The sequence below is a fragment of the Lethenteron reissneri genome, chromosome 42, assembly GCF_015708825.2.
Source record: "Lethenteron reissneri isolate LAM-NWPU_2019-01 chromosome 42, ASM1570882v1, whole genome shotgun sequence".
Classification (NCBI taxonomy): Eukaryota; Metazoa; Chordata; class Hyperoartia; order Petromyzontiformes; family Petromyzontidae; genus Lethenteron; species Lethenteron reissneri.
The window spans coordinates 8,194,379-8,222,176 of NC_083820.1; the positions used below are offsets into that span (position 1 = coordinate 8,194,379).

Consider the following 27,798-nt stretch of genomic DNA (forward strand, 5'->3'; position numbering starts at 1 on the left):
CCCCCTGTAGTCGCGATCCCTCGGAGCGTAACCTCTCATCGCCGGCCACGGAATTAGGTTTCGCCCACGAGCGCCGCTTTGGCAAATTATTTATTTGTGACCTCCCCAGAGGCCGCCACGGTTTTTGAGTTGGGAGTCAACGTTACGTGGCGTTTTTCGGTGGAGGCGAGGGCATGTCCCCGGTGTAAAGCGATCCGGATTATTGTCACCGCCGCATCGCAAGCCATTGGCTGAGGGCTGTATTTCCAATTAAAAACATCCTAATAGTGGGCCCCCTTGACACTCGCAGATGCTTTGCCAGGGGTACCATCAATTGCAACATTATTCTTCATTATTGTCAAAGTGCTTTTGTAATTTAGGATGCGATATAGTACAAGGTCAACATTCGCCGTTCGCCGGCAATGAAATCATGCACACCCAGAAGGCCGTGCGGCTGATGGATTTTGTTTGTTGTAGAAACACGTCTGTTTTGTTTTAAACGTGGAAGGACGGAGAACGCGTGTCGATGGTGAAGGAGACGTCTTGTCTACGCATTTATTTTAGTGACGTTTGCAGGGTCGTCGGGGCCAGAGGGGAGCTACGGGGAAGGGAGGGACCTCCGGTAAGTCCAGGCATCCCGCCACTCGAGCCCCTCCGGTCCACAGCTCCCGGTGCAGTTACACCGCCTGCACAATCGATAGCTAAAGCCAGTGGTGTGATGACCGATTGACCCCCGCTATCAATGACCCCCCCCCCCCCCGCCCTGGATTACATTCCTCCGAACTTCAGAATTACAGCCAGTGCAGGCCCGCATTTTCACTGCCTCCTTAAGCAGCGTGGCTGCTGTCTACTTTTGGAAGCACGCTTAGACGAGGGTGCAAGGAGGATTGATGCCTCCGGCTGGTGACAGCCAATCCTCTGGCCCTTGGTCGACAGCCCGTGCTGACAACTACATCATCAACTTGCCTGAGCGCTTCCACGACATGCGGGCAGATTCAGCTAAACTTGCTTCGGGGAAACTGACTCAGGGAAATTGGCGCAGGGAAACTGGCTCACGAAGGCTGACTCAGGGAAACTGACACAGGGCAATCGGCTCAGGGAAAGTGGCTCACGGAAAACTGGCGAAGGGAAACTGGCTCATGAAATGAATTGAACCTGTGTTGGTAGCCAGTGCACAAGCACACTTTACAAAATAACCCTACACATTCGTCAATAACACTGGCTTTAAAAGGAAACAAATATAACATAGGCGACATTTAGGGTCAGGACCTTTGCACATTCATGTTTGTGCTATGATAAAGGACCATTAATCGAAACGTCGCCCATTATAATTTTTTAAAGCCACTGTTATTGAATAATCGTGTTTACGGTCCTGAAATGATGCCCTGCCCTCGCGTGGTACAACAGCGCCCTCTATGGTGGACATGGACAAATGTAATCATTACATACATTATCGACGAATCGTTTCACAAATTTGACACTTCCACGGGATACTTATGTCAGTGTGTAAGTCTGCCAAATGAGGCATTTTTACAAGAAATAATATAAGCCACTTTAGCATAACTAAATCTATAGCAAACTTTCGTGGTTACTGTTGCTGTGAACTTAACTCCAGTGGTGCCTCGGTATACGTCGTTAATTCGTTCCAGAAGGGAGGACTTATACCGAAAATGACGTCTACCAAACGACTTTTTCCCATAAATAAGAGAAAGGAAATAATTCCGTTCCAGAGTATAATAAATGATGTTTTATATGGCATATTATACATTAATGGGGTTGTATAAAATAATGTAGACACTACTTATTACTAAAATGCATACATAAATTAAAATAAATGTATAAATACATTAAAATAAATTGAAATAAAAATAAAATGTAACGTCACTTTACCTGCTGAGAGGAGTTGACAGCCTACGAGGATGGTGGTGATGGAAGGGGAGGAGATGTTATTTTTTGGAAGGAGACCTCCCCTTCCATTAAAACTTCAGGAAGCTGAAATTCTGTGGGTTTTTTCTCTTTCTTTTTCTTGTCTTTTTTCTTGACTTGGACCTGGTTGAGGCTCACCAGGTTTGAGTTTTACTAAAAACCTGTCCATTGAAGTTTATGTTTGCCTTCTTCTAAGAATGTTCTTGAAGTGTGACATTGGTCATTCCACACAATACTGTTACGCTTGTTAGAGCTTTATTGGGGGTGGGAGTATACGCGGGTTCTGTACGTGGTAACTCATCCCGACCTATACAAGTTCTAACAAGCGCGTCGTATCCCAAGACTTTTTGTCATCGTCAAACACGACGTATACCAAATTCGACGTATTTCGAAGTGGTCGTATACCGAGAATGACGGTAATTGATTCCTCCACCAATACTGAGGACTTGGTCACCACTCACCGATGTTGAGGACTTGGTCAACCATTCACCGATGTTGAGGACTTGGTCTACCACTCACCGATGTTGAGAGCTCGGTCTACCACTCACCGATGTTGAGGACTTGGTCTACCACTCACCAATGTTGAGGATTTGGTCAACCACTCACCGATGTTGAGGAACTTGGTCAACCACTCACCGATGTTGAGGACTTGGTCAACCACTCACCGAGTGTTGAGGATTTGGTCAACCACTCACCGATGTTGAGGACTTGGTCAACCATTCACCGATGTTGAGGACTTAATCTACCACTCACCGATGTTGAGGAACTCGGTCCTAACCACTCACCGATGTTAGAACGCGGTCTAAACCGACTCACCGATGTTGAGGATTTGGTCAACCACTCACCAATGTTGAGAACTTGGTCAACCACTCACCGATGTTGAGGATTTGGTCACCACTCACCAATGTTAGAACTTGGTCAACCACGTCACCGATGTTGAGGACTCGGTCTACCACTCCACCCATTTCGTCTCATCCACCGCACGGTCTTGAACCACCACTACCACACTGCAGGTCACAAAAAACTCACCCACTCACACAAAGATCCCCCGTATAGGCTCAACACGCTTTTTTGTGTCAAGTGCTGTTCACGAGCATCGATGAAAGCCTACACAAGGGGGGTGGGTGGCCATCACCACGCCCCCGGCCGCCTTTGTCTCCCCATTGGCGAGTTTACACACCGCACCAGGTACTCTCTTGAGGCTGAGTCGGCCTAGGGGAGGCCTAGGATCGGTTCAGATTGTTATGCCCGTGAGATTTTGACATCGAAAAATGACTGACAGAGAGAAGATATTGGCATTCAAAAGTGTATTGCTCTAGAAGTACCCGTTCAGTGCATCTAAACTGGACCCAAAGAGTGACCAACGTAGAGGTAATAAAAAGGCTGCACATCGAATAAGACCTGATGGAGGCAGTGATGGGTAGGAAACTGGAACTATTTGTACACACGTGTAGGATGGGCAACAAGAGGAATATTAATATTGTGTTATAATTGGTTTTTTACCCTTCTATCTGGCAACAAAACTGACACCTTTTTTACAAGGAGTCATGTTTACATAGACCACAATACCTGCAGTCATAATGCAAACAAAAAACATAGCTCTGATAATGTGCACTGTCCTTGAAGTTGATTAGTCCACACCCGAGACAGCTTTCCTTAGAGCCTTTGGCGTCATCTGGTCCAACCCCTGTGAGACTAGGCTCTAAGGAAAGCTGTCTCGGGTGTGGACCAATCAACTTCAAGGACAGTGCACATTATCAGAGTTATGTTTTTTGTTTGCATTATGACTGCAGGTATTGTTGGTCTATGTAAACATGACTCCTTGTAAAAAAGGTGTCAGTTTTGTTTGCCAGATAGAAGGGTAAAAAAACAATTATCATATTTTTTACTGGAAAATGAGGTTCCAATGGTGTAATATTGTGTTGTTCGGAAAATGGAAGGAACCGGAAGGAGAGGACGACGACATTAGAGACCGGTGCCAGAAAGACGTGGCGGCTACTTGAGCATAGTGGGCACAAGAAAAGGGCCGTCCATAAATGACGTCACGCACCTAGGGGGAGGGGGGGGGGTCAGACATTTGTGACGATGTGTGACGATGGGGGGGGGGGGAGGGGGTTGAGAAATGTGACGTCACATCAAAATGTGCAACTTTAAATAAATATAGAATTATATTCCTGGTTCTTTTGGTAAAGTCACGTAGAAGGGAAACAATAAAATAATAAAAATATAAAAAATATCTTTTTTTTATTGTTTCTCTTCTACGTGACTTATCGAAAGAAACAAGAATATGAATTCATGCAGTCACGAAAGCTTTAAATCAAATATATAGAATTGTTATAACAACACTAATTGTTATAACAACACTCCTACAACATCAGAGTGCAGCGCCACATTAATAACGCACTACAATGACAATAGTTTAAAGCGATTTGAAGCATGTTTTATTTTAAAAATAGAATATGGTTTTGGGGGGGGGGGGGGCAGAGCTTTGTGACGTCATATTTGAGGAGCGGGGTCTGACTTTTTGTGACGCCGTGTGACGAGGGGGCGGGGGGGGGGTCAAAAATAGTCCAAAATCGCGTGACGTCATTTATGGACGGCCCCAAATGTGCAGTGGACACCTGCTGTGCTACCTGCCCATAGATCGCGATGATGATGATGATGATGATTGGACAAAGGATTCTCAAACAATCCACCCAGCAGCTGCGCACGAGCTGATTCCATCACTCCGTCTCCGCGACGGACGTCTCTCGTTTTGTCAAAATCAAATGACGTTCATGTCCGTCGGCCTGGCTTTGATCATACCACGTGTGTGGCACTGCGGTTGAATTCCCATATCACACGGTGGCCAGGGGCAGAGGTCGCAAACGGGTACCCGATACCCGTACCCTACCCGATACCCCTGCTACCCGTACCCGGCCAGGTACGGGTACCCGTTTGCGACCCTGGTGCGGCCGGGTACGGGTACGGGTAGGCCGTGAGTCACTGGTGAGTAACCGTTTGTCACTCATTTCGCGTAGGGTACGGGTAGGGAACGGGTACCCGTACCCGGGTACGGGTACCCATTTGCGACCCTGGTGCGGCCGGGTACGGGTACGGGTAAGGAATCAAAACCCGTTTGCGACCTCTGGCCAGGGGAGAGCCCTTGCCTGCAATACGGCAGAATTGTATTCAACTGGCCACCAGACTGCGAGAGGTCAAGGCAGGGCCATCGTTTGTTTTCTCAAACCCATTCTCTCCTGGAAGGATCGGTCTCGAATGCTCCGCAGGCAGATTGAATCAAACTTGAGTTTTATTTTAACGTGGTAAAGTAATGTTCGCTGGGTGGCGCTGTTGTACAGGACAACACGAGGGCTCGTTTCTTCACGCACAAACATCGATCCGAGTGATATCTTGATCTGGTCCCGGACCAGTGCCGGATTAAGCTAGTGCGGGGCCCGTAGCATATGTTATATAGGGGCCCTAAATAAATAAATAAAACACACATAAATATTAAAACAAATACATTTTTTACTTGCGTAGTAAAGTTATTATATTTGTTTATTTGCCATACAGCCAGATAATACGTCAAAAATCGCTAACCTTAAACACCCAGTCGTTCATAAAAGGTTAAGGCAGTATGGTACTATAGTAATAGAGCAAGTGCAGAATCACTGAACCGGAATTGATAGCTTGAAAGCATTTAGCGCGGGGCCCTTGGGCCCGTAGCTACATCTGTAGCTACTTTTGCGATCTGGCACTGTCCTGAACACCTACTTACAGCAACCCTCACTGATCAACGTGGTGAAATATGGTCAAACAACAACCCATGAGGGAAGCCTTTATCTAGCAGTCGATTCTGCAACACGATCTGATGTCGTTCATCCATCTCCGCGGTGGATGTGTTCTTGGGCATCTTCCTTCCATCAACCACCAACCACCATCCGTTCTCGCAATGTGTTCAGCTTCAGTTTCATTTATTTTTCAGTTTCATTTATTAGGTATAGCCCCGTGAGCCATTCGGCTCTTGAATCGGGTGCAACCGCAACAAACAAAAAACAAAAACATGAACAAGAAAACATCTTTAAAGTGAATATGCGCACACAGAAAAATCCAGGAAAAAGCAGCGATGTGTTCTCGCCCAAGATCGCTGACACCCAAGTCGGTATGCTGTCTCTGACTGACATTTGCTCTCTGATCCATCATCTCTTTCCCCTTTCTGTGTCTCGGTGCAATGTGACGCAAACGTCCCTCCGTGCCTCTATCCGCAGTTCTCAGCTCCTTTGTTCCACTTTTGTCAAAGCCCACGTTTCTAATTGTGCCTTTAAACAGAGAAAAAAACTAAAAAAACTTACGAATTTAAGAGTAGTTGACGAAGGCAACAGTAGAAAAATAAATATCATTATAGACACACGGGTGGAGTGGTGGCATAGTGCTTAGCGCACTGCACTATGATCTTGGCAACCTGACTTAGATTCCTGGCCACGAGACCCCGCAAGTGACACCTGAACCAATCCTGAACTTCCGCTCCACTTCACCATCCCACTGACCAGCGTGGTGAAGTATGGTTAACACCCCCCCCCCTCCCCTCTCTTGACTGAAATGCGTGGGGAGACTTTTATTGGAGTGACATGGGGCTACAAGTAAGACGTTACGTCAACAGTAAAAAGTATGAATTCACAATAAAGAATGGTGTTTACTGTTAATCTTAATTAAATTGGCTCCTGACTATCTACACTGGTGAATGGGGTGGGGGGGGGGCATTCCTCATTCAACCGGGTGGTCTGCAGGCCATTTTTTGAGCGGTGATTTTCACAAACCTGAGGCCAAATTGGCATGCAGCGTGGGTGTAATTGACCTACATGTGGTGGAACATGACTGGAAGGGTAAAACAAAACTACAAAAAAACCCCACGCATGGTTCGTGCGTGGTACTGATCTCAAATGTGCGTTTGGAAGTGGTCCGTTGTTCGGTTTAATCGGTGCCATCTGTGGAGGTCGAACGTGGTCATTTAGCGGCACGATGGAAATCTTCAAACGGGGCCACTTCCTTTTCATTCCCATTCACACGAGCTTCTGTTCGTCGGAGGGCCACCCGCCCTGGAAAATCTCAAACTCGGGGCGTGGAGCGGCGGTGGTGCAGCGGTTGGCGCACCGCGCGGTCAATCCGGCGACCCGAGTTCGATTCCCCCGCCGGCCAATCCTAATGTCGGTGGCGAGTGGTATCTGAGCCGGTTCAGCTGCCCCCCCCCCCACCGCTCCACCGTTATCAACCCACATTGACAAGCACAGTGAAGTGCTGTCAAACGTCTCCCGTGACCAACAATAGGGTGTGGTTGAGGCCACCACACATGCAAGGTGAGGAGAGGCCTTCATTGAGCGCTTCTCAACTCCCATTTTCATTCCACGGCACGCTCGCTGTCTTAATTTATGGGGAGGGGGGGGGGGGCACTCCGCATGGCTTTCCACCTCCCTCTCAAAAAAGGTTAATGGGGGGGGGATGGTGGTTGGGGTAGGGGAGATATTGCACCCCTTGCCCCCCTCTATGTTCCAATAACCCGAGGCTTTGCACCGATGATTAATTTCCGTCACCGTGTGTTTCTTCCTCCGAACGCTCGCAGGGGAAACGCGGGCCACCTGGTCAGCCCGGACCTCCTGGTCAGCCCGGGCCTCCTGGAGCCATCGGCAGCCAGGTGCGTGGCCTTTCGTCATTGTCCGCCGTGTGTCCGCTGAGCATCGTGCGATGGTTTCACTGCACAAGGTGAAGGTGCAGCCCTGACAATGTATTCCCAACGTCCACTTTTGGCGGAAGGGCCACCGCTAGAGGGAGCCGTCTAAGGCCCCCTTGCAGAAGGTGTCTGGCCGACTGTCCAATTCTGGCCAGTTGTCTCGAAAGACGTGGGAAAGTACCGACACTTTGTCCCACCACGCGCAACATGCCGATCGAGAATAACTGGCGTGTGCCTATGTAGAGTGCGGGTGGACAGAGGGGGAGATTTATGGAACTTGCATGGTGTTTTTTTTGCTGCCACGCCGGGGCGATTGAATCGAACCGGCGACCTCTATTGTCCGGTGTGTTGACCATTACACCATCGTGGCAACATCCAGGGGTGAAACGACCTATTTAGACGGGGTGGGTATACAAGATACGACTGTGGGCCACTCCTCCTTTCTCCCGACTCACTTTTACTGAAATGGCTACGGATATTTTGAACCCATAAACACCAATACGTAGGCTCTCACTTTTATATTATTTTTGTTGCACCGTGTATTGGGCTTAGAGGAAGACAGTCTCGCGGTGACAGCATCAATACAAATATTGAAAGGTGCAATGCTCACAATTAAGTTATCTTGCTTTCATGCGCATGTTAGTGAGCAAACAATCCTGGCGTTCAGTAACAAACACCAGCAGTAGCGCGACGACATTTCACGCTGCGTGTATTTTTAGGAAATTAAATATATGTTCTTCTTGGTTCTTTCGGTAAAGTCACGTAGAATGGAAATAATATAATAATAAAAATAAAACATAATACAATAATTCTCACGACGTGAGGACGGCTGCTTGCGTTGTGGCCGAAACGTCGTGAGAATAATTTTATTATGTTTTATTTTTATTTTTTTATTATTTCCATTCTACGTGACTTTACCGAAAGAACCAAGAAGATGAATCCCTGCAGTCACAAAAGCTTTAAATCGAAATTGTAATATATGTTTTCATTTGTAACAATGTTTTGTTGGCATGTATGGTTAATCTTTGGGGGAACATTTTTTTTATATTTCTCCCCTTAAAATTGTTGTATTTATTAATCTGTTAATTTCCCCCCCCCTTATGGCCTACTGGCCCCCCTTTGCGTGGCATTGCGCTGCCGCATACCCCCCTATATAAGTTGCGCCCCTGGCAACATCCCTAAGTTTTGCTGCAATGCCATGCTTTTGAAAATGAACCATGCTGGTGTGTGTTGTAGTCTGTTAACAGGGCTAATTGCGTGTGTCCGTCTCCGCTGATCTCTTGCCACAAATTAACTGCAGACTTCAGCCTCACCTGCTCCGCATTGGGGTATTTAATTCATTTGACAACCATCTGCAATAATTGTGGGTGATAAAAAATATAACTACTGCACGGGTCTGTTTCGACGCGTGAAAATAGGACACGACAACATTTTGTATCCTTCACGTCATATGCATTTATATTAATTACCTAATGGTGGATAATTAACTGTCATTAAATCGCCTAAGAGAATTACATTTCTCCCTTATTTGTCACATCAAAAATCAGATGAAGCCAATACTTTCCTACAGTTAATTGTCTTGTTCGCATATTTGTCTGGCTTTCGTTTTCATTCTTCGGAAAACGTGCCCTCTTTAGAGTGCGTGAAACCGAATATTGTGCTGAGTCTGTAGGAAATGAGCACAGGGTTCTGCCCATTATATCCTAATTTCATATCCTACAAGCCTCCGATCATGTACACCGACAACGACCTCTTTTCTAAAGGACATTTATTACATTAAAGGTTTCTAAACCGGCGGCGCTCGTTACTCTATCCCAGAGGAAATGAGCTGTCCTGACCAATATCTTAACGAGGCCGAGTCTGCTGCTCCGATCTCTCAAACGCAGCCTTTTATCTCGCGTTCCTTTTCTAACCCGTTGTGCATGCTTGCGCAAGATGGAGTTGGGTGACCAGGTAATTGCCCTATGGTTTTTTTTAAACTCTCGCGTGGGTTTTTTCGCGGTCGTGCCGTATAGCTCTCTTGCGTGTCTTCGCGATGTACCGTTGCGTTGTTCGGCCACGATTTCCGACGTTTCGCTCCACGCGATGGGACCGTTGTCAGGATGAAGCCCTTCGGCAGGAACAATCTCCGATCGCGCGGAGTGGAAATGCGTCGTTGGACACAACCGTCCGACCTTTTTCGCGTGTCGTTTGACTTTTTTCGCTGCACGTGACGAAGCAGCTCCCGGCATGTGGAGCGAAACGTCAGACATCGTGCCGAACAACGCGCGGTACAAACCCGTAACCACACGTCGGACAAAATAATGTTCTATTATTTTATTTCTGCTTCCTTCATTGCCATTGCCAGCTGCGTGCTCTGAATTCCACCAGTCACTCGTCGACTCTTTCTCATTAGGGTCCCAGAGCAGCGTTATCTCTGAGCCATCACGGACATTATTGTCTTCTGTGGTTTCACAGGGCCTGCCTGGCGACCTTGGCTATGTGGGTCGACGAGGAGTTGTGGGATCACCGGTGCGTACGCAGCGTTCGCGACACAGGAACACCGCGCGGATTCCAGAGTTGAGAGTTTGCAGATCCTATTAGGCTGCTCGTGGCATTATTTTTAACACGTTATGAGGTTATTTGCGCAATTAATGTAATAATATTCTTGGTTCTTTCGATAAAGTCACGTAGAAGGGAAACAATAAAATAATAAAAATATAAAACAATAAAATTCTCACGACGTTTCGATTGCAACACAAGCAATCATCATCAGGTGTGAAAAACAACAACAAACACAGCAAGAACATTTTCTTGCTGTGTTTTTCACACCTGATGACGATTGCTTGTGTTGCAGTCGAAACGTCGTGAGAATTTTATTGTTTTATATTTTTATTATTTTATTGTTTCCCTTCTACGTGACTTTACCGAAAGAACCAAGAATATGAATCCCTGCAGTCACGAAAGCTTTAAATCAGAATGTAATGTTTATATTCATTATCACTTTCTTCACTTGAGCATTTCCATTTCTTTATATTAATGCTCTTTCTCAGCACAAGTCTTTTGTGAGTTTCGAGCAACTTTCTAACCTTTCCCCCCACTTTCAATGCACTATAAATGACTTTGTTCGTTAATTCATTATTTTAAGTGGTGACATCCATTTAGGTTGCATTTTGGGAAATGGCCGTTCTTGATGGCACATACAAAGCACGTTTTTACGTGTAGGCTCTTACGTGCCATTGCTTGAAACGTTGCCTATTATACTTTTCTTGTAGGGCCACGCTTATTATTAATGGATGTGCCGAGTGTATTTATTCATGATTAATTGCGCTTATGCAACGCAGCAGCAGTATCACTAAATATTTTCACTGTGTTTTAAATCTATCATGTAATGAATCGAGCAAACATCATGTTAATACTATAACAATACATCATTAAGCACATGCCACTGTTTATATTTTTACATGATTACTGTAATTACATTACTCAAGTTGTGTTTTTTTTACTAAATACTTGGCATATTTGTGCCAAATTAATCTTGCACTTAGTTTTTTGGTGTGTGTGTTCATCGATGTACATACTTGCTCCCACTTATTAGCTTTAAATAAAAAACACGATATTCTTTTAAACATAAAGTGGCATCAAAAATCGTAATTTAATTCAATCTTGATGGACCATGGCAGTCCACAGGGTGGCTGATCGGTACTGAAATGTTCTCCATGTCAGGGTTCCCCGGGAAAAGATGGCAAGGATGGGCTGCCAGGCTACCCTGGACAAAAGGTGGGAAGCGTTTGTTTTGTTTGTGAAGCCAGTGTTCATCGTCATCATTGCAATAATGATTATCCGTCATCGATATCACCCCTTATAATAGTCATCGTCATTGTTATCCATCCATCATCATCATCGATAATGGCCATCAACTATCCATGAGCTATCATAATCTTTCAACATCATCCATCCATTGATCTGTCATCACCAACAGCAGCAGCATAATCCATCATGATCGCCATCGTTGTCCATTATACATAATTATCATAATCATCCATACTTTCATCATCATCATCATCTATGATACATTAAAATCATCCATCACCCCCCGTCATCACCATCATCCATGATACGTAATCATCATCATGACCATCTATCAATCTTTCCATTATCCATCATCATCATCATCCGTAACTAACTTCAACAAAGCACTGCAAAAATCCTCTAATGATAATTAACAGGCTTCCTCCCCACACCCCAAGCTTGATTGCACTTACAACGTTTCTGCTTATCCTTGTGGTGCTAATCACACTCTTCAAACGTGGTCTGACAGTAATAGCAGAGTTCTGATGCTTCCCCCCGTGCATACCCCCGTCCCTGTTATTACCCCTCATTCCCTTTGCGTCTCTTTGAAAGTGTTAAGGGAGATATTTTTGTTTCCTCTTCAAATGTGAAATCACAACAGTTTATTTGTTTTTCTGCCAGCTGTTGGTTTTCTCTGCTGAGCTTTTATTTATTTCGTTGCCATAGCCTGCGAGTGAGCGGTTGATGGTTTGAGTGTAAATCACATACGAGGAGTGTTTGTACGTACGTGCGTGTGTGCGTGTGCACGCGCGTCCGTTTTGTTTGGGACACAGGGAGACACTGGATCACCGGGTTCCCAAGGGAATCCTGGCATCCCCGGCCTCAAGGTGAATGCCGACAAAACTGAGACAGTGTTTCTTTAAAGAGAAAAGCTGTGCACATTGAAGTGGCTGAGTGATTTTTTTTTTAATGGTTGTTATTCAGCGTCGCCATTCATGCAAATTGCATCTCACAATCGATGACGAACTACAGACAAGCTGGAAGGCAGTAGCCAGGCAGTGAGCCGGAGCATACAATCGCCAAAGCTTTGCAGTCCTCTTATATATTAATGTCTTTTCAGCCAATTAATGAGTGACCCGGGGAGCTAATGTAGTTGACAGAGCGCTGAGCTGGAATCTCTGAGATCCTGGGTTCGAATTCGTGTTCCGGCCAACCGTGTTTAAACTGTGCAATCGATTGTAGCCAATTGGTGGTATCTTCCTGGTCATCAATTACTAATATAAACCGCATTAAATGAATGTTCTCACTTTTACACATATTCCTGCTCTGAGGACGATTTTTTTTTATTTTGAATTGCCCTGCGTCGAACACGTTTAACATCGCGTACGGAAATGAGCACCATCAAATGTGGATAAAGAGGCGGTATCGAAGGCACCTCGGAAGTAGTTCTGTGACATCATGTTCTGATGCCTTTCTCCGACTCAGGGTGGTGCGTGGTTCGGCGTGATAGTTCTCAATGAAAACTCTCTGCATCTTCATCGAATGACGTGCCGCTGACAGCACAACTGGAATCTATTGGGGAGAAACACAGTTAAAATAACAAATGCAATAAAGTGGCTTGCAGCAAGTATATGTGTACTGCATGTTGAACTTTTTCACCACCGTACGTAGTCAACCGTGCTAATATATGTAGGGCAAGGTAAAGGTGCAGCCCTGCAAGTGCCTTGCTCACACCACTGCTCATGGAAGGGCCTCCAACAAGAGGGAGCTCCGGGGAGCCTCTCTATGTACAATATTTGACTACTCTTCCACGCTGGCATCCTTTTAAAGAGGTATTTGGCCTACCTACAAAACACTGGTCAGACGTCTGGGGAAGAGGTGGGAGTATCCCACGTTTTACCCAACACCACACGTCACCTTCCCACTGATTAACTGTGGTGCCTGCAGGTGGCCAGGGGGTGGGAGTGGTGGTGGTGGTGGTGGCAGAATTGAACAAACTTGCACCATTGTTCTACACTATGGGAACCTCATTTGCCAGTAAAAATATCATAATAGGTTTTTTACCCTTCTATCTGGCAACAAAACTGACACCTTTTTACAAGGAGTCATGTTTGCATAGACCGCAATACCTGCAGTCATAATACAAACAAAAGACATAACAGTGCACATTATCAGAGTTATGTCTTTTGTTTGTATTATGACTGCAGGTATTGCGGTCTATGCAAACATGATTCCTTGTAAAAAGGTGTCAGTTTTGTTGCCAGATAGAAGGGTAAAAAAACAATTATCATTTGCACCATTGTTGTTCAACTGCCGGGCCGGGGGACCACGTGGAGCTGACACATCTGGATTGCAAGTCCAGATGTCGCCGCTAACCGTTGCATCATCACGGCAGGAATCCTGTATGCACGTGCTTATCGTATTTTCATCATCAGGGTGATCCTGGGGAGATTGGCAGACAAGGCCCTACCGGACAAAAGGTCAGACTCTTTATAAAAGTTCGCACCACGGCACTCTTCAACAGTTGGTCCCGCCTACGCGACACCTGTGTGTGTAAGCTTCACACGTGGTTATGGTGCCACAGTGGCGAGATGTTAACTACCTCGCCTGGTATACTGGGGGTCGTGGGTTCGATCCCGACCCTGACGCCTGCTGCTGTGTACTTGGGGTTAGCGTGTCTCTCTCCCCCGTGGTCGCGTGGATTTTTCTCTGGGTCCTCCGGCTTTTCTCTCTACATTTGGAAACATGCGTTTAGAGTATTTGGCTGCTGTAAATTTCCACATGATAAGCCACTTCGTTGAGCTATTATTTTGAGCCAGGTCGCTTCTGAAAAAGAACAATATAGCTCAATGGGCCTTACCTGGCAAAATAAAAAATAAAATATTTTTGTTGGTTGCTAACAATGTAAAGATTTCTTGAATTAATTATAAAAAATGGCATTCTTAGAAATTATTATTAAAATTACATTATTTCAGTGTTTCTAGTTTAAAATGTGTGAAGCTTCTACGTAATTCTTCATGCTGATTCTATGGATAAGCTTATTGCATTGCATTTCATAGTCTGCTATTTACGTGTGCATTTTCCTACATACATCGGTAGTGTAGCGGATTAGCATGCTACGATACGAACCCAGCGACCCGAGTTCGATTCCCGCCCCACGGTCAACACCAGAGACGATTATCTGAACCAGTTCTGGGCCTCGCCTAGGTCGACTCAGCCTCAAATGAGTACCTGATACGATGTGTAAACATCACCACTAAGGAGACAAATGCAGTCCGGCGTAGTGCTGGTCACACCACCCCCTCGTGTGCTATGGTGGCCTTCATAGGTGCTCGCTAACAGCACTTGTCCCAACAGTCTGTTAATGGATATAGGGGGATCTTTGACTTTGTCTAATGTACATGGGTATGTAGGTCGAGTGATATTTGAACTGAGTCTGGGCTTTCATAATTTTGGCTCGGCCAAGTATAAAATCAGCATTGGAGACACAAAATCGGCAGACATGGCATTAGCCGCACCACTTCCTCGTATATCGTAACAAATCTGAATTGGTCTTCGCTATCTTCTTGGTTCTTTCGGTAAAGTCACGTATAATGGAAATAATAAAACAATAAAAATAAAACATAATAAAATTATTCTCACGACGTTTCGGCCACAACGCAAGCAGCCGTCCTCAGGTGAAGAACAGGTCTGTCAGAAAGACAGCGTCTGAATGACACACCTGTTCTTCACCTGAGGACGGCTGCTTGCTTTGTGGCCGAAACGTCGTGATAATTATTTTATTATGTTTTATTTTTATTGTTTTATTATTTCCATTCTACGTGACTTTACCGAAAGAACCAAGAATATGAATCCCTGCAGTCACGAAAGCTTTAAATCGAAATGGTCTTCGCTACTAACAGCACTTGCCCCAGCATCATGCTGAGGCTATAAGGGGGGGAACCCTGTGTCTTTGTGTTGCTGTGCGTCTTCATTCTAATGCCCTTGTGACATGTCGCCTGCAGGGAGACCCTGGCGATGGTGGTCCACTGGGTCCCGTGGGGGCAAAGGGGGACAAAGGAGAGGAGGTACGAGTTGAGGGTTTGCTCCTGGACCTTTGATTTTGGTCCTCTCACCTGTGGGCTTGGGGTGAGGTTGCCACCTGCCCTGGTTTTCCCGGGACCTTCCTCCTTTTGAGGTAGTGAAAAGTCTCAGTTTTTGTTATTTGCTGAATAATGATGATATACCAGTCAAGACAATGAATTTACATGTAGTTCTCCCCTCTTCTGTACCTGTAGATATTTCCTCTTCTTGGTTCTTTCGGTAAAGTCACGTAGAATGGAAATAATAAAATAATAAAATAAAACATTATAAAATAATATAACATAATAAAATAATATAATAATTATTTTGTTATGTTTTATTATTTTATTATTTCCCTTCTACGTGACTTTACCGAAAGAACCAAGAAGATGAATCCCTGCAGTCACGAAAGCTTTAAATCTGTTAGATATTCTTATTCCCATTTAATGTCTTGGGTATTTCTTCGTAACTCAGAGGTGGTAACTCCTTTTTGGGGAGGTGGGGGGGCACAAACACAGAATTAACTTAGAGAGAGAGACTCGTTGCGAAAGCTGCATCATACGTAATTGAGCCGTGCTTTAAAAAACAAGAGGACATCGACTCTGCTTTCTTTGGCTCAGTGTGGTCATGCTTGCTTCCACCACTGCTGGCTGAAGTGCCTCCACAATAGGGAGCCCTGTAGAGCCCCCTGTAGAGAGGGTACTTGGCCTATATCTTCCACGCTGGCCAGAAATCTTTAGGGGGGGTGTCTGTGTGTACGTGGAACTTCTTTTGCACCGCACGCGGCCAACCGTGCTAATCGGAGTTGCGAAGTGTGTGACGCACACACGCTTTATCCTACCACACGCCGACAGTCGGGGTGAATCAAGAGACTTACTTGCCCCCGTTTGTTTCCACTGCCGTGCCAGGAAAGCGAACCGGTGGATTTTGGATTGCAGGTGCAGTGCGATAATGAGCCATTAACAGCATGGGCAGCACGCCCTGGGCTTCAGTGTCACGCCACACGAGTTATTCTTAAAACCAGACCGGCTGCGTGAGATTATGAGTTGTTAAGCTGATATACGTGGCTCTTCGCAATAATATTTTCACAGCTCGCAGAATAAGCCTGCAAGCTGCAGTTACACTCAGAATGGCACGGCAAACTGTAAAGTTGACTCCCGTTTTGAGATTAATTTGTTTTCTATTTGTTGTTTCCGAATTCACCGTGGATTTATCTGCCACGGTTTAATGAATGCCCCTCCAAGCTCCTGGGGTCCACAACTCTACACGTTCCTCTCCCCCGTGTCCCCTGACCTGGTTTCTCTCCGTGTCCCCTTCAGGGTGAGACAGGGAACCCGGGCTCTGCTGGATTCAAAGGTGAAAAAGGAGACAGGGTATGTGTATCGAGTTTGCTGCTGCTTTTTATACTCGTACACACACACACGTGCACACAAAGACAGAGATCCCTCACGTAACCTTTAGCAGACTGTCAGAACAAGTGCTGTTCAGCGAGCACCTATCAAAACATGTACAAAATGTATGCTTCTCCATTCACCCATGGAGAAGCAAAATGGTCCTTCATGGAATAAATGTAAAGGTGACCTTAGTAAATTTTAATAATCCAATAGTTAATAATGAAAATTAATAAAAATTTGTGTTATTATAACAATTCTATTGTTTATTTGAAGTTGCGCATTTTTATGTGACGTCACATTTCTCAAACCCCCCCTCCCCCCCTCGTCACACATCGTCACAAATGTCTGACCCCCCTCCCCCCCCCCCAGGTGCGTGACGTCATTTATGGACGGCCCCTTATTAGAGACTAATTCAGACCTCATTGGTCACCCCGTGCCCTTATAAATCTCAACGTTCATCCTACAAAAGTCCCATCACAATGGAGAAACACAAACAAGCAGACAAAATAAATTGTTACCCGTATTGAAACGGCTGTACGACGTATGGACCTGAAAACTCAATTTCCCTGTTCAAGAATACGGGTGAACCCTATGGGTTGACAGCATTGCATTGCGAACCATGCTGGTCAGTGTGGTTTGTTTAAAAGGTGCAGGGGGGAGGTGGGAAATCTGGGGCCAGATCAGATGTCACTCGCCACTGATGTTAGCCATGGCTGGGAATAGAACTCAGGTCACCGCGTTCATAGCGCCCCCAAAATGTGATGTCTTTCCAAAGAAGAACATATCCTACTGATGAAGAGGATGATATATATATTCAGCCGTCATAATTTTACAAAACGGTTATTTTTGCCGCGGTGAATGAGTATTGAGTTAAAATTAGCTGCACGTGATGGATTTTATTCAATCACAGCAAGCTATGATTGGCGCGCTACCGCTCTTTATAAATCTCAACGCATAAGTCAGGCAGCACACGACGGCTATCATGGCTGTAAAACATAAATAATTCCGTTTTGTATGATTGGCGAAAGGTAAACTCGGATTACTGAAATCCGTTTTCTTTTGAACATGCCGAGTTAACGTCTTGTAATTTTTTAAAATTATAAAATATTTTTTTATTCCACATCCTCCCTCACGTCAACACATTGCAACATCCTGACATTCCGGACGGCATTGCCAATTGCATCGACGGTACCAGGCACACCTGACTCATCTTTGAGAGAGGAGCGGGGGGTTTGGCCAGGTCATTGCCATTCTGGCTTTAGATATTAAAGACTATGAACGTCCTCGTACCTCTACGTGGAAATCCATTGACTGACACGGAGTTTATTCGTGACCTCGCGGTAAACATGGCACGTCGGAACAACGTTGCGGCGTGTGGTTGGAAACCGATGGACCAACGTTTGTCACCAGGGTGCAATATAAAAAATAAAGTGCATTTTCTTTTTTTTACAGAATGACAGTAAAAAAGTACATATAAAACATCATTTTTTTGACAGAATAAAAGTTAAAATAAACTATAAAAATTTTTACAGAGTCAAATATATTTTTTACAGAATAGTTAAAGTACAAGATTCATTGCAAAAGGTATCTATTTGGTGTTTTGACATGTTTTATTGCCAGAAAGGGTACAACCTATTTTGCATAGAATAAAAGTGTTTTCATATTAAGCACAAATACTGTACACACAATCGTGCAAAAATCAACCAAGATGGTAATGATATCTCATAAAAATGTAAATAATACGTGTGAGGAGGAGAATGACGAATAATTCATAATAAAGGTTTTTGGGTTAGATCGCGTAAGTATGAATGCGTCGTAACCATCCTTAGCCGACATTGTACGAAAATGTCTCAAGTTAGCACTGTGACTAACCAAGCGACACACGGATGAACAAACTACTTTTTTTTACAGAATGCAGATCACTTGTACGGCTGAGTTTGTTCATGGCCATGGTGCTAAATCATTTGCTTGGCGTGTTTTTGATGCGTTCGTTTAATCCGTCGTTAATTTTGAGCGTGTGTTTTTTTTTTCTCAGGGCGACACTGGCCCGCGGGGTCCACCTGGCCTCCCCGCTGCTGTACGTGACATCATCACCACTCCAGCGTTGAAGGATAACTATTTAATACTCATAGTCATGACAAGCTCGGTTTTCGGAAGCGCAATTCGCACAGCGGCCTCAAAGCGCTTTACGTAAAGCTTAAGTCGTGGAGAAATATTTAAGACGCGATTTGAAAAGTGTAACGGACTCGGATTCCCCAATGGATCCAGGGAGGGAATTCCACACTTGTAGAGAGCTGGCTGCTAAAATTTCCGTCTCCCATAGAACCTCCGGTGAGAACGAGAGAAGTTCAACATACTTACATATATACAGAACAAAGTCTGCCCCCTTTGCATTTACGGGGCAATGAATGCCTTCGCTTTATAAGCGACTGGAATCACATCTCATAATCTAAACCATTCAATTGTCCTGCTGTAGTCGTCTAGCCAAGGGCACTCCCAGTGGCAGCTGTCCCTGTGCGGCAACGAGGTGAATGCACCGCCGGCCTGCCAGTGGACATTAGTCTACTATTGGGGGGACGATGGGGCGGTGTGTGTGGTGGGGTATGATGTGTGTGATATATGTGGTGTGTGAGTATGTGGTGTGTGTTACAAGGATGAGTATCGGGTGCTTAAAAGCCTCGGCACCTCAAAGTACCTCACATCTCATGTCAACCATTCCAATGCCCCTCTGTCGGAAACTTCTAGTGCTATAGGTTTCATGCTACAAATGCTTTCGAGTAGCACTGATTAAATACCCCTGTAATTAATCTCTATTACTTTTACCTTTTTTTGGTGCAGGGTTCTCAAGCGACGGGTGTGATAACGACGGAGCCGGGACCTCAGGTGATGAATTTAATCGACAGTCGCGGTTCTCAACCCCCGGTCGTTTTTTTTGTTGCCGGAAAATGTTATTTCAACTTCAAGCTCAATATTGGAAAACAGTCCTTGTGAGCATCAGCCATTATCGTCATCGCCATCATCATCAGCCATGATCTATCCACGACTGAATGCAGGCCTTCAAGCAATCACCATCTCTCGCTGTGCTACAATTCAACAATCCATCTAGCACCTGGCGCATGGGGCTGATTTTCATCACTCCACCTTTGATCGCTCCACCTCCATGACGGACATCCTGTCAGGTCCTTGCGGGCATGTCTCTCTCTCTCATTTGGCCGCCACTCCGTCATCAGTCTCGACAAACAACCACCATCCCTCCAGCGACATCCCCTGCCCAAGCCCGCTCCCTCTCCTCGACAGTCAACACGACGATGTCACGTGTTCATCTGTCTGTCTCTCGGTGTCGTTTAATGCATTGCACCTCTCCGTGCTCCTGTGAAAAGTTCCCAAAAAGAAGCGTTAACCCCGTCAGCCGCATTCATGTGGTCACCAAACCAGTGGCGATCGGTTTCCTTCGCGCTCAGCTCACTCTGCGTCGCTGCGTTTTTTTTTATTGTACGTTTTTGTTCCTTGACCGTCTCGGTGCAGGGAGAGCCAGGCCAAAAGGGAAGCAAAGGGGACGTGGGAGACCTGGGCCCTCGGGTGAGAACCACTGCTTTTGAAAGCAAAAATCAATATAAAATGAACAATGTTCTTGTCAATCCGCTGCTAGATGAAGGCGAACTTCCCCCACGCCGTGTGAGGCATGGGCGTTGTTATACCAAACCACCACGCTGGTCGGTACAGGTTTGTGAAGGCAAGGAGCATAGATTTTGTAGCATGGAAGTCCAGTATAGCAGTGGTTTTTTATGTGTTGCTATATTCTGAACACAAATAGAGGACAGGATTCGAACGCGGGTCGCCAGGTTCATAGCGTAGTGCTCTAACCATTGCATCACTGCTCAGCTTTCTTTAAAATCTTGCCGAAGCATCACAAACTATGATTGCCACTTGTGTAATATTCTGAAAACAGAAACTACAATTGGATCAATTTCCAATGTACGTGTGCCATTATACTGTCTCCTTTGATAAAAAAAAAAGATGCAACAGTTATAGCCACGCCAATTACTTATCCAGTAAAACCCAATTAAGTCACCTTTCAGGAGGGTCCTACATTGGGTTGTTTGGCAATTCTATGAACGAGTATTATGCCCGTGGACGAAAGCAGAGTACCTGGATTGAAAACTCATTTGTTTAGAACTGCCTTTTGTGTTTAGTTTGTTGTCCTTTCCCCCCGTACCTCCAATTAGCATGGTTGGCTACGTACGGTGCGAAAGAAGTTCAACATACGTACATGCATGCTGGAGAAAAGCCCATGCACAAGGGTGATTTGCGCAGGCAATGCTGATATTTCCTTACCACGTCGCAGCTCAGCCAGAAGGGTTTAGGAGTTTCACAAATCTGCAAGATCAACGCTGCCCTTGCCTCCGAAGCTCTGGATCACAGGCGTCCGCCGCCACACTCACGCTGCTGATCCCTGGTCCTGGCATTCGGGATGTTGAAGAGGTCGCTGCTGTTTATTTTTCCCTGCAGGGTCCGCAAGGAAGAACAGGAAATCCGGGCCCTCTTGGACCCGACGGGCAGAAGGTAGTCTACCTTTAATTTTTAAAATATATATTTACGTAAGTAAATAAATAAAAAATCTATATATGAATAATTATAGGTTTTACCATTTCTGGCGATAACACACCTGTTAATATGTTCTAACACCAAATATTCACCAATTGCAAGGCATAATGTCTGCATAGGCATCTTGTTTGCCTTACAATAGGTGTCTATTTGGTATTGTAACAAGTTAACACCTGTGTTTTTACCAGAAAGGGTAAAGACTTACCTTCTTTTCATAATTTTGACATTGGCAAAATGTCCCATAATATATACATACAGTACATATATTGTGCTGAATAAAGATTAGGTGACTGTTTTCAGTTGTGGCATGAATGATGTTTCTGATCGTGATGACAAAATCACTGTTGCTTCAATTAAGGAGTTTAAATTGAGACGTTTCTCTGGATCTTCTCGCGATTGTGGTCAAGCGCATGCCTTATCCTTGTGAGCACAGTTACGTTCATCCCCCCGTTGGGATCCCTTTGTGTGCCTCTGTGTGTGTGCGCTTACACAGGGAGAGAAAGGGGAGATCGGTCCCACTGGGAATACTGGTAGAGACGTAAGTGCATCTTTATCCGGCACTCTAAAGTGTTTTCATATATCAATTGCAACAAAAATATAACCCGTGATATTCATAATAATAATGCCCCTTTTTCCACTGAGTCTATAGATACTTATTCAGGAGGGTCATGCATTGAGATAATTGACAGAATTTTTTTATCAATTGCAACAAAATATAACCCATGATATTCATAATAATGATATTGTCCATTTTTCACTGAGTCTTAAGATACTTATTCAAGGAGGGTCATGCATTGAGATGATTGACAGATTTTTATTTCAGGAGGGTATTCAATTTGGGGGGAAACCAGTGTTTCTTATGGTTAGGGTATCACTCAATGTTCTCCATACATGGGTGCTCAAGAACCCACTTCCTGTCCTGCCATATGTCATCGTTACGTAATCACTGGGAAGAGTTTGACATGTTTGTATGTACAGCAATGGGCGCAGGATTCCACTTGTTCCAAAATTTTTACCTCCGCCATCGGCATTTCGTTGAATTGTCACAAGTCATGGTCACGATTCGATTTAGGAACCAATTGTTTTTGTTTCCTCGTTTGTGCTGTATCATTATATTATATTAACAATGTAGTCACGTATGTACCATTTTGTTCTTTTTATTAGCCCCAATTTAAAGTGAGCATGTAGCGTGCTTATAATTTGAATACACCGTCAATAATTGATGACAATACGTACAATTCTATTAAGTTTCTGTGTGTAAGAATCGCTTTTAGTCGATGAAATCGATGCATTGTTTCGTGGCTTCAAATTCAAATCAGCTGACGATTTTCCTTTTGCAGGGACCACCTGGGCTTCTGGGATCCCAAGGAGCAACAGGACTGCCTGGTGTGCCTGTAAGTTTCCCGAATACGTTAAACCGCACCATAACTTAGTTTGTTCTTGTTTTCCTTAACATCATCGTCGTCGTATAGATATTTTTTGAAGTTAAAATGACAAAAAAAAAGTTGACAAGGGTCCACAAGCCTTTTCTTACCTGAATGTGAGAAATGTTCATGAAATTTGGGTTGCGACCTGTCCTGGTTTCCCCATGATCATCCTCTTGTCGAGGCAGCTGTCCAGAAAAAAATCTGCATGTCTTCCCAGGACATTACAAGTCAGAGTTTTTGTCAGTTGCGTAATAATATGAATCACAACGAGAACAATGCACCACTCAAGATGACGCATTCACAAGGTAGTTCGCCACTGTATGTCTGCACTATGTTAATCTTCTTTCACACCGTACGTAGCCAAATGCGCTAATCGGAGTTGCAGGCGGTGTGGCGAAATATTCTTCTTTTGGTACCACAGAGGTGGCAACCCAAAATGAAATTGATATCATTCACAAGGAATCTAAAAACAAGTTGTTCTGAAAGGAAGCCGCGCCTAATCTGTGTCCAGTATCGCTATGCATCTGTTTTGATTTTGTTTCTTTGCGTGAAGGGTCTGCCCGGGCCAATGGGAATGCAGGCAAAACCTGGGGCAAAAGGCGAAAGGGTGAGTGGCAAAGTGGAAATGGAGTATAATAGCTAAAACAAAAAATTGGTGAACGATTGCACACATTATACACTTCTGACCTGTAAATTTGTTGGTCGGAATATATAAACCGTGAATACGTTTTCAAAAGAACAACAATATTTGTGTTTAATATTTGCTCCTCTTGAGGCTTATGGTTCTAAAATGTGAACCACCAACACAGTTCTTTGCATAATAGAGTTTTAATTACTTGGGCAGTTTCAATGCTCGTACTTAGATTGTAAATGTTGTGGCTTGGCTCTCCAACACACCGGGTGTGCTGTACTAGTGACGAATTGGCCACGTTCTGTTTACGTGACAACCCTTACTAGTTGGCTGTATCGGGTGGTAGTAGGTTTTAACGACACATTTATATATTTACGCGATCTAACCCAGAAAACCTCTATTATGGATGATATTGGTCGCGAAAGCGTACGTGGTTAACAGTTATTTTCACTCCACACTGACAATGGTGTGTGTGTGTGGTGAGGGCTAAAATAGAGCATTTGGTGACATAGATTGAGCAAGGGGACATAGCAGATATTGTTAAGAGTGCCACTTTCAGTCACCCAAACAAAGCAACCCATAACACCTTGGTCTGCCCTTTGACCTCCTGCCAGTTGATTTGGCCACTACGCGTCACCTCCAAGTGCAACCTCACCTGACACAAGTGTTGCGGTAATGTCGCCGCCACTGAGTGACTGACGAGTGGCGGTTATTGTTGGTGTGTGAGTTGACATGTGAGTTGGTGTGAATATGTGTGTGTGTGGCAAAGTAGTTGGTGCACTGTGCTATGAACCCAATGGCCTGGGTTAAATTTTCCACCCATGGCTAGCATCAGTGGCGAGTGATATGTACACCTTCGATTTAAAGCTTTCGTGACTGCAGGGATTCATCTTCTTGGTTCTTTCGGTAAAGTAACGTAGAAGGGAAATAATAAAAAAATAGGAGGAGGGCGCCTTGACAAAGGAGTCTGCAAATTCCTTTGTCAAGGCGCCCTCCTCCTCTAACCCAGCTTAAATATACGCTGCCAAGCTTGGTGGTGTTCATTCAGACGCTGTCTTTCCGACAGACCTGTTCTTCACCTGAGGATGGTTGCTTGCGTTGTGGCCAAAACGTCGTGAGAATTGTATTTTATCATATTTTATTTTTATTATTGTATTATTTCCCTTCTACGTGACTTTACCGAAAGACCCAAGAAGATTATATGTACACCGTTCATAGCCATTTCCCAGGTAAATTCATCCTTAAAGGAGTGCCTGGTTTCGATGTGTAAACATTAGAGCTGGGGAAACAGAGGTGGCCAGGCAAGGTCCTGGCCACACCACTCACTCGAGAGCCATGCCAGCCTTTATGGGCACTCGCCAACAGCACTCGCCCCAACTATCTGTAAAAGGCTTCACTGGGGTTTGTGTCCTTGATGCGTGTCTGTGTGCTCATTGCGTGTGTTGGCGTGCGCGCCCCTCAGGGCATTCCTGGTGTCGAGGGAGCCACGGGCCCTCTTGGACCTCGTGGTCTGCCAGGCCCTCCCGGCCTACAGGGCCCCCTAGGCCTCGGTCTCCCTGGCAAACTGGTAAGGCCTTTCGGTCAGTGCCGTCACCGCTACGGAGGATTTTCTAACAAGCGTTCAAAAGTTACTCTTTGCAGGGCGAATAAGTCTAATTTATACTTCATCATTTATGAAGTATATGATAAGTGTGATCAATTTAGGCAAACCTCAGGAAACAACACATACAAGTTTAATTAAAGCAGTGATGTGTCTGTCTTGATGAACTGCTACGATAACATATGATTACAACACTTGTTTCAAAAGCGATGAAAGTGTTACTTGTATTGCGTGTCACTGTATTTACTTCGCGGGAGGATCAGTTTGCATTGGACGGCTGTGCGCTTTTATATTCAATGTTTTTAAACTCTGTTTCCTAGGGGGAGAGAGGCCAAGCAGGTCCAGCAGGCCCGCAAGGCCCCAAGGTAGGGCCCTCAATACATGTCAATTGTTGAAGTGCACGGGCATCAACATTTTTATTTAAAAAACTGCAACACAAGACTGTAATGAATGTTTAATTTGTGTCCTTGTTAGTGTAATAGTAAGTATGTATGTGTGCTCATTGCATGTGGTGAGCGGTGGCATAATGGTTAGTGCATTGTACTACTAACAGTTTGATTCCTGTTCGTGACCAATAAACAGTGGTGAGGAGTTGAACTGAACTGGTCCTGGGCCTCCCCTAGGTCCGAGTCATCCTTAGTTGAGTATCTGGTGCAATGTGTAAACATCTGCACTGGGGGGACAAATGTGGACAGGTTTGGTTCCTCGCCACACCATCCTCTTGCGCCGGTGTCTGTGAATGTGTGCAATGGGTTGCGGCGGCTAATTAGTAAGCACATTGAGTACCGAGAGCAGCCGTGTGATCGTCAGCACTGGGGATACAAAGGTGGACGGACATGTTTGATGGCCGCACCACCTCACCATGTGACTGTGTCAGCCTCCGTAGAAGCTCACTAACACCACTTGCCCCAATTGTGTGGTAAAGGCTATATGAATGATCACTGCCTTTGTCTTTGTACGAGTGCGTGCATGTGAATGTGTGTAAATGGGAGCGGTGGTCAAGTGATTCGTGTGTTGCACCTTGATAGTGGCACCTAGGTTTTATTCCAGGACTGGGGAGACAAACGTGGCTCAACGTGTCGTTGGCTACTCCACCTTGTTATTTTCTCGTCTCTACGGCTATATAAATTATCTTTGTCTTGCGTGTGTGTGCATGTGTGTGTGTTTGTCAGGGCAATTGGGGAACGGTAGGGCAACGGTTAATGCGCTGTGCTACGAATCCGGCGAGAATCGGGTTCGATTCCCGCTGACGGCCAACACCAGTGACGATTATCTGAACCGGTCCCAGGCCTCCCATAGCTCGACTCAGCCTCAAACGAATACTTGGTGCGGTTTGTAAACAACGCCACTGGGGAGACAAAGGCGGCCGGGCGTGGTGCTGATCACCCACCCCCTCGTGAGCCATGCCGGCCTTCATAGGTGCTACTCGCTAACACCACTTACCCCAACAGTCTGTTAAAGCTACACTCGTGATCTTTGTCTTTGTGCCAGGGTGAGCGAGGGTTTCTTGGAAACCCGGGTCCCCCAGGGGAGAAAGGTCAGCCTGGTATAGGTGTTCCAGGTCCTCAGGTATGACCCCACTCAAAGCCAATGCACGATCACAAATAAAACCCCATTGACCCAGGTTTACACCGGCATATTAGTTTGACGACTTAATGGGATATGCTAATGAGGTGACTGGGTGACCTCGGGGTCAGAACACTTTGAGCACTCAGATGGAAATACTGAGATCCTGGGTTCGAATCCAGATTTTTATCTACCTGTGATTAAACCCCTGCACCTCTGATTAGCACGGTTGGCTACGTACAGTGCAAAAGAAGTTCAACATACATACATAAACCGGGTCATTAACTATTCACGATCTGCTGTACAAAATGTGTTAAGATAACCCCAATATCACTGCAAGAAAACCCCAACGTAGAATATAAACGGATATGGGGGTGAACCCTACTCATCAGCCGATCCCTTTCACTCCCTCAATTACAAGTAAAATAACAACACAAGTCTTTCGCAAAGTTAAAAGGGGACTTCTGTGCGATTCCACCATGAGGATTTAGACTGGCTGTTTGTGCACATAAAACGGGGTGAATATTGTAGGTGGAAGGTTTTTATTTTTTGTTATTTGTGCTCACGTTAAATGCGCCATTTAATGGATTTATTGTTTCTGCATTATTTCAAAATAAACGCAATTTGCATTCCACACGTTTTGGCACCGAAAAAATGACTTATAAGAATGTATAGGTAAAGTTTGAATCATTATCAAATGCCATTCTGCACATACTTGTATGGGAAATGTACACGTGTGTAAACAACTATAGAACTCAATACATTCGTCGATAACACCGTGGCCTTCAAATGATTTGTGTTTTTTATATACAATGGCCCTTCTTCATAGAACTGGCCACCCGTTCGTTCCCCACAATTTTCTGGGCCACCACCGTCTCGCCGCCGGGAGCGGTGTTTGTCTTCCCTGATTGCTCTCCCGTTACGGTGCTAAATGCCTCAATGACAGTCGATTGTTGATCGTTTCAAGGGACCTCAGGGGACCGCTGGCGAGAGAGGGCCTCAGGTAACCGTTGCTGCTTCATCGCCGTCATCTTTACTTTGTATAACATTGCATATACGTGTGTGTGTCAGGTAACAATCTGTTAAGGCTATACAGGAGATATTTGTATTGGTGTATCAGTTAACAGTTT

At 45.0% G+C, this 27,798-nt stretch overlaps 1 protein-coding gene across 1 annotated transcript in view; it reads left to right on the plus strand.

The window, feature by feature from the left end:
* Nucleotides 1-594: 594 nt before the first annotated feature.
* The window catches only part of LOC133352856 (collagen alpha-1(XXII) chain-like), a 56,593-nt gene continuing 29,389 nt past the window's right edge, over nucleotides 595-27,798 (plus strand). The window contains exons 1-20 of the mRNA XM_061568819.1: nucleotides 595-601; nucleotides 7,505-7,576; nucleotides 9,548-9,565; nucleotides 10,070-10,123; nucleotides 11,318-11,371; nucleotides 12,217-12,270; nucleotides 13,819-13,863; nucleotides 15,388-15,450; nucleotides 16,765-16,818; nucleotides 18,875-18,916; nucleotides 19,678-19,722; nucleotides 20,365-20,418; nucleotides 21,349-21,402; nucleotides 21,938-21,982; nucleotides 22,785-22,838; nucleotides 23,425-23,478; nucleotides 24,965-25,069; nucleotides 25,423-25,467; nucleotides 26,594-26,671; nucleotides 27,636-27,671. Coding sequence (XP_061424803.1) covers nucleotides 9,548-9,565; nucleotides 10,070-10,123; nucleotides 11,318-11,371; nucleotides 12,217-12,270; nucleotides 13,819-13,863; nucleotides 15,388-15,450; nucleotides 16,765-16,818; nucleotides 18,875-18,916; nucleotides 19,678-19,722; nucleotides 20,365-20,418; nucleotides 21,349-21,402; nucleotides 21,938-21,982; nucleotides 22,785-22,838; nucleotides 23,425-23,478; nucleotides 24,965-25,069; nucleotides 25,423-25,467; nucleotides 26,594-26,671; nucleotides 27,636-27,671 — 954 coding nt within the window. The 5' untranslated portion in view covers nucleotides 595-601; nucleotides 7,505-7,576. The remainder of the gene's footprint in view (nucleotides 602-7,504; nucleotides 7,577-9,547; nucleotides 9,566-10,069; nucleotides 10,124-11,317; nucleotides 11,372-12,216; nucleotides 12,271-13,818; nucleotides 13,864-15,387; nucleotides 15,451-16,764; nucleotides 16,819-18,874; nucleotides 18,917-19,677; nucleotides 19,723-20,364; nucleotides 20,419-21,348; nucleotides 21,403-21,937; nucleotides 21,983-22,784; nucleotides 22,839-23,424; nucleotides 23,479-24,964; nucleotides 25,070-25,422; nucleotides 25,468-26,593; nucleotides 26,672-27,635; nucleotides 27,672-27,798) is intronic.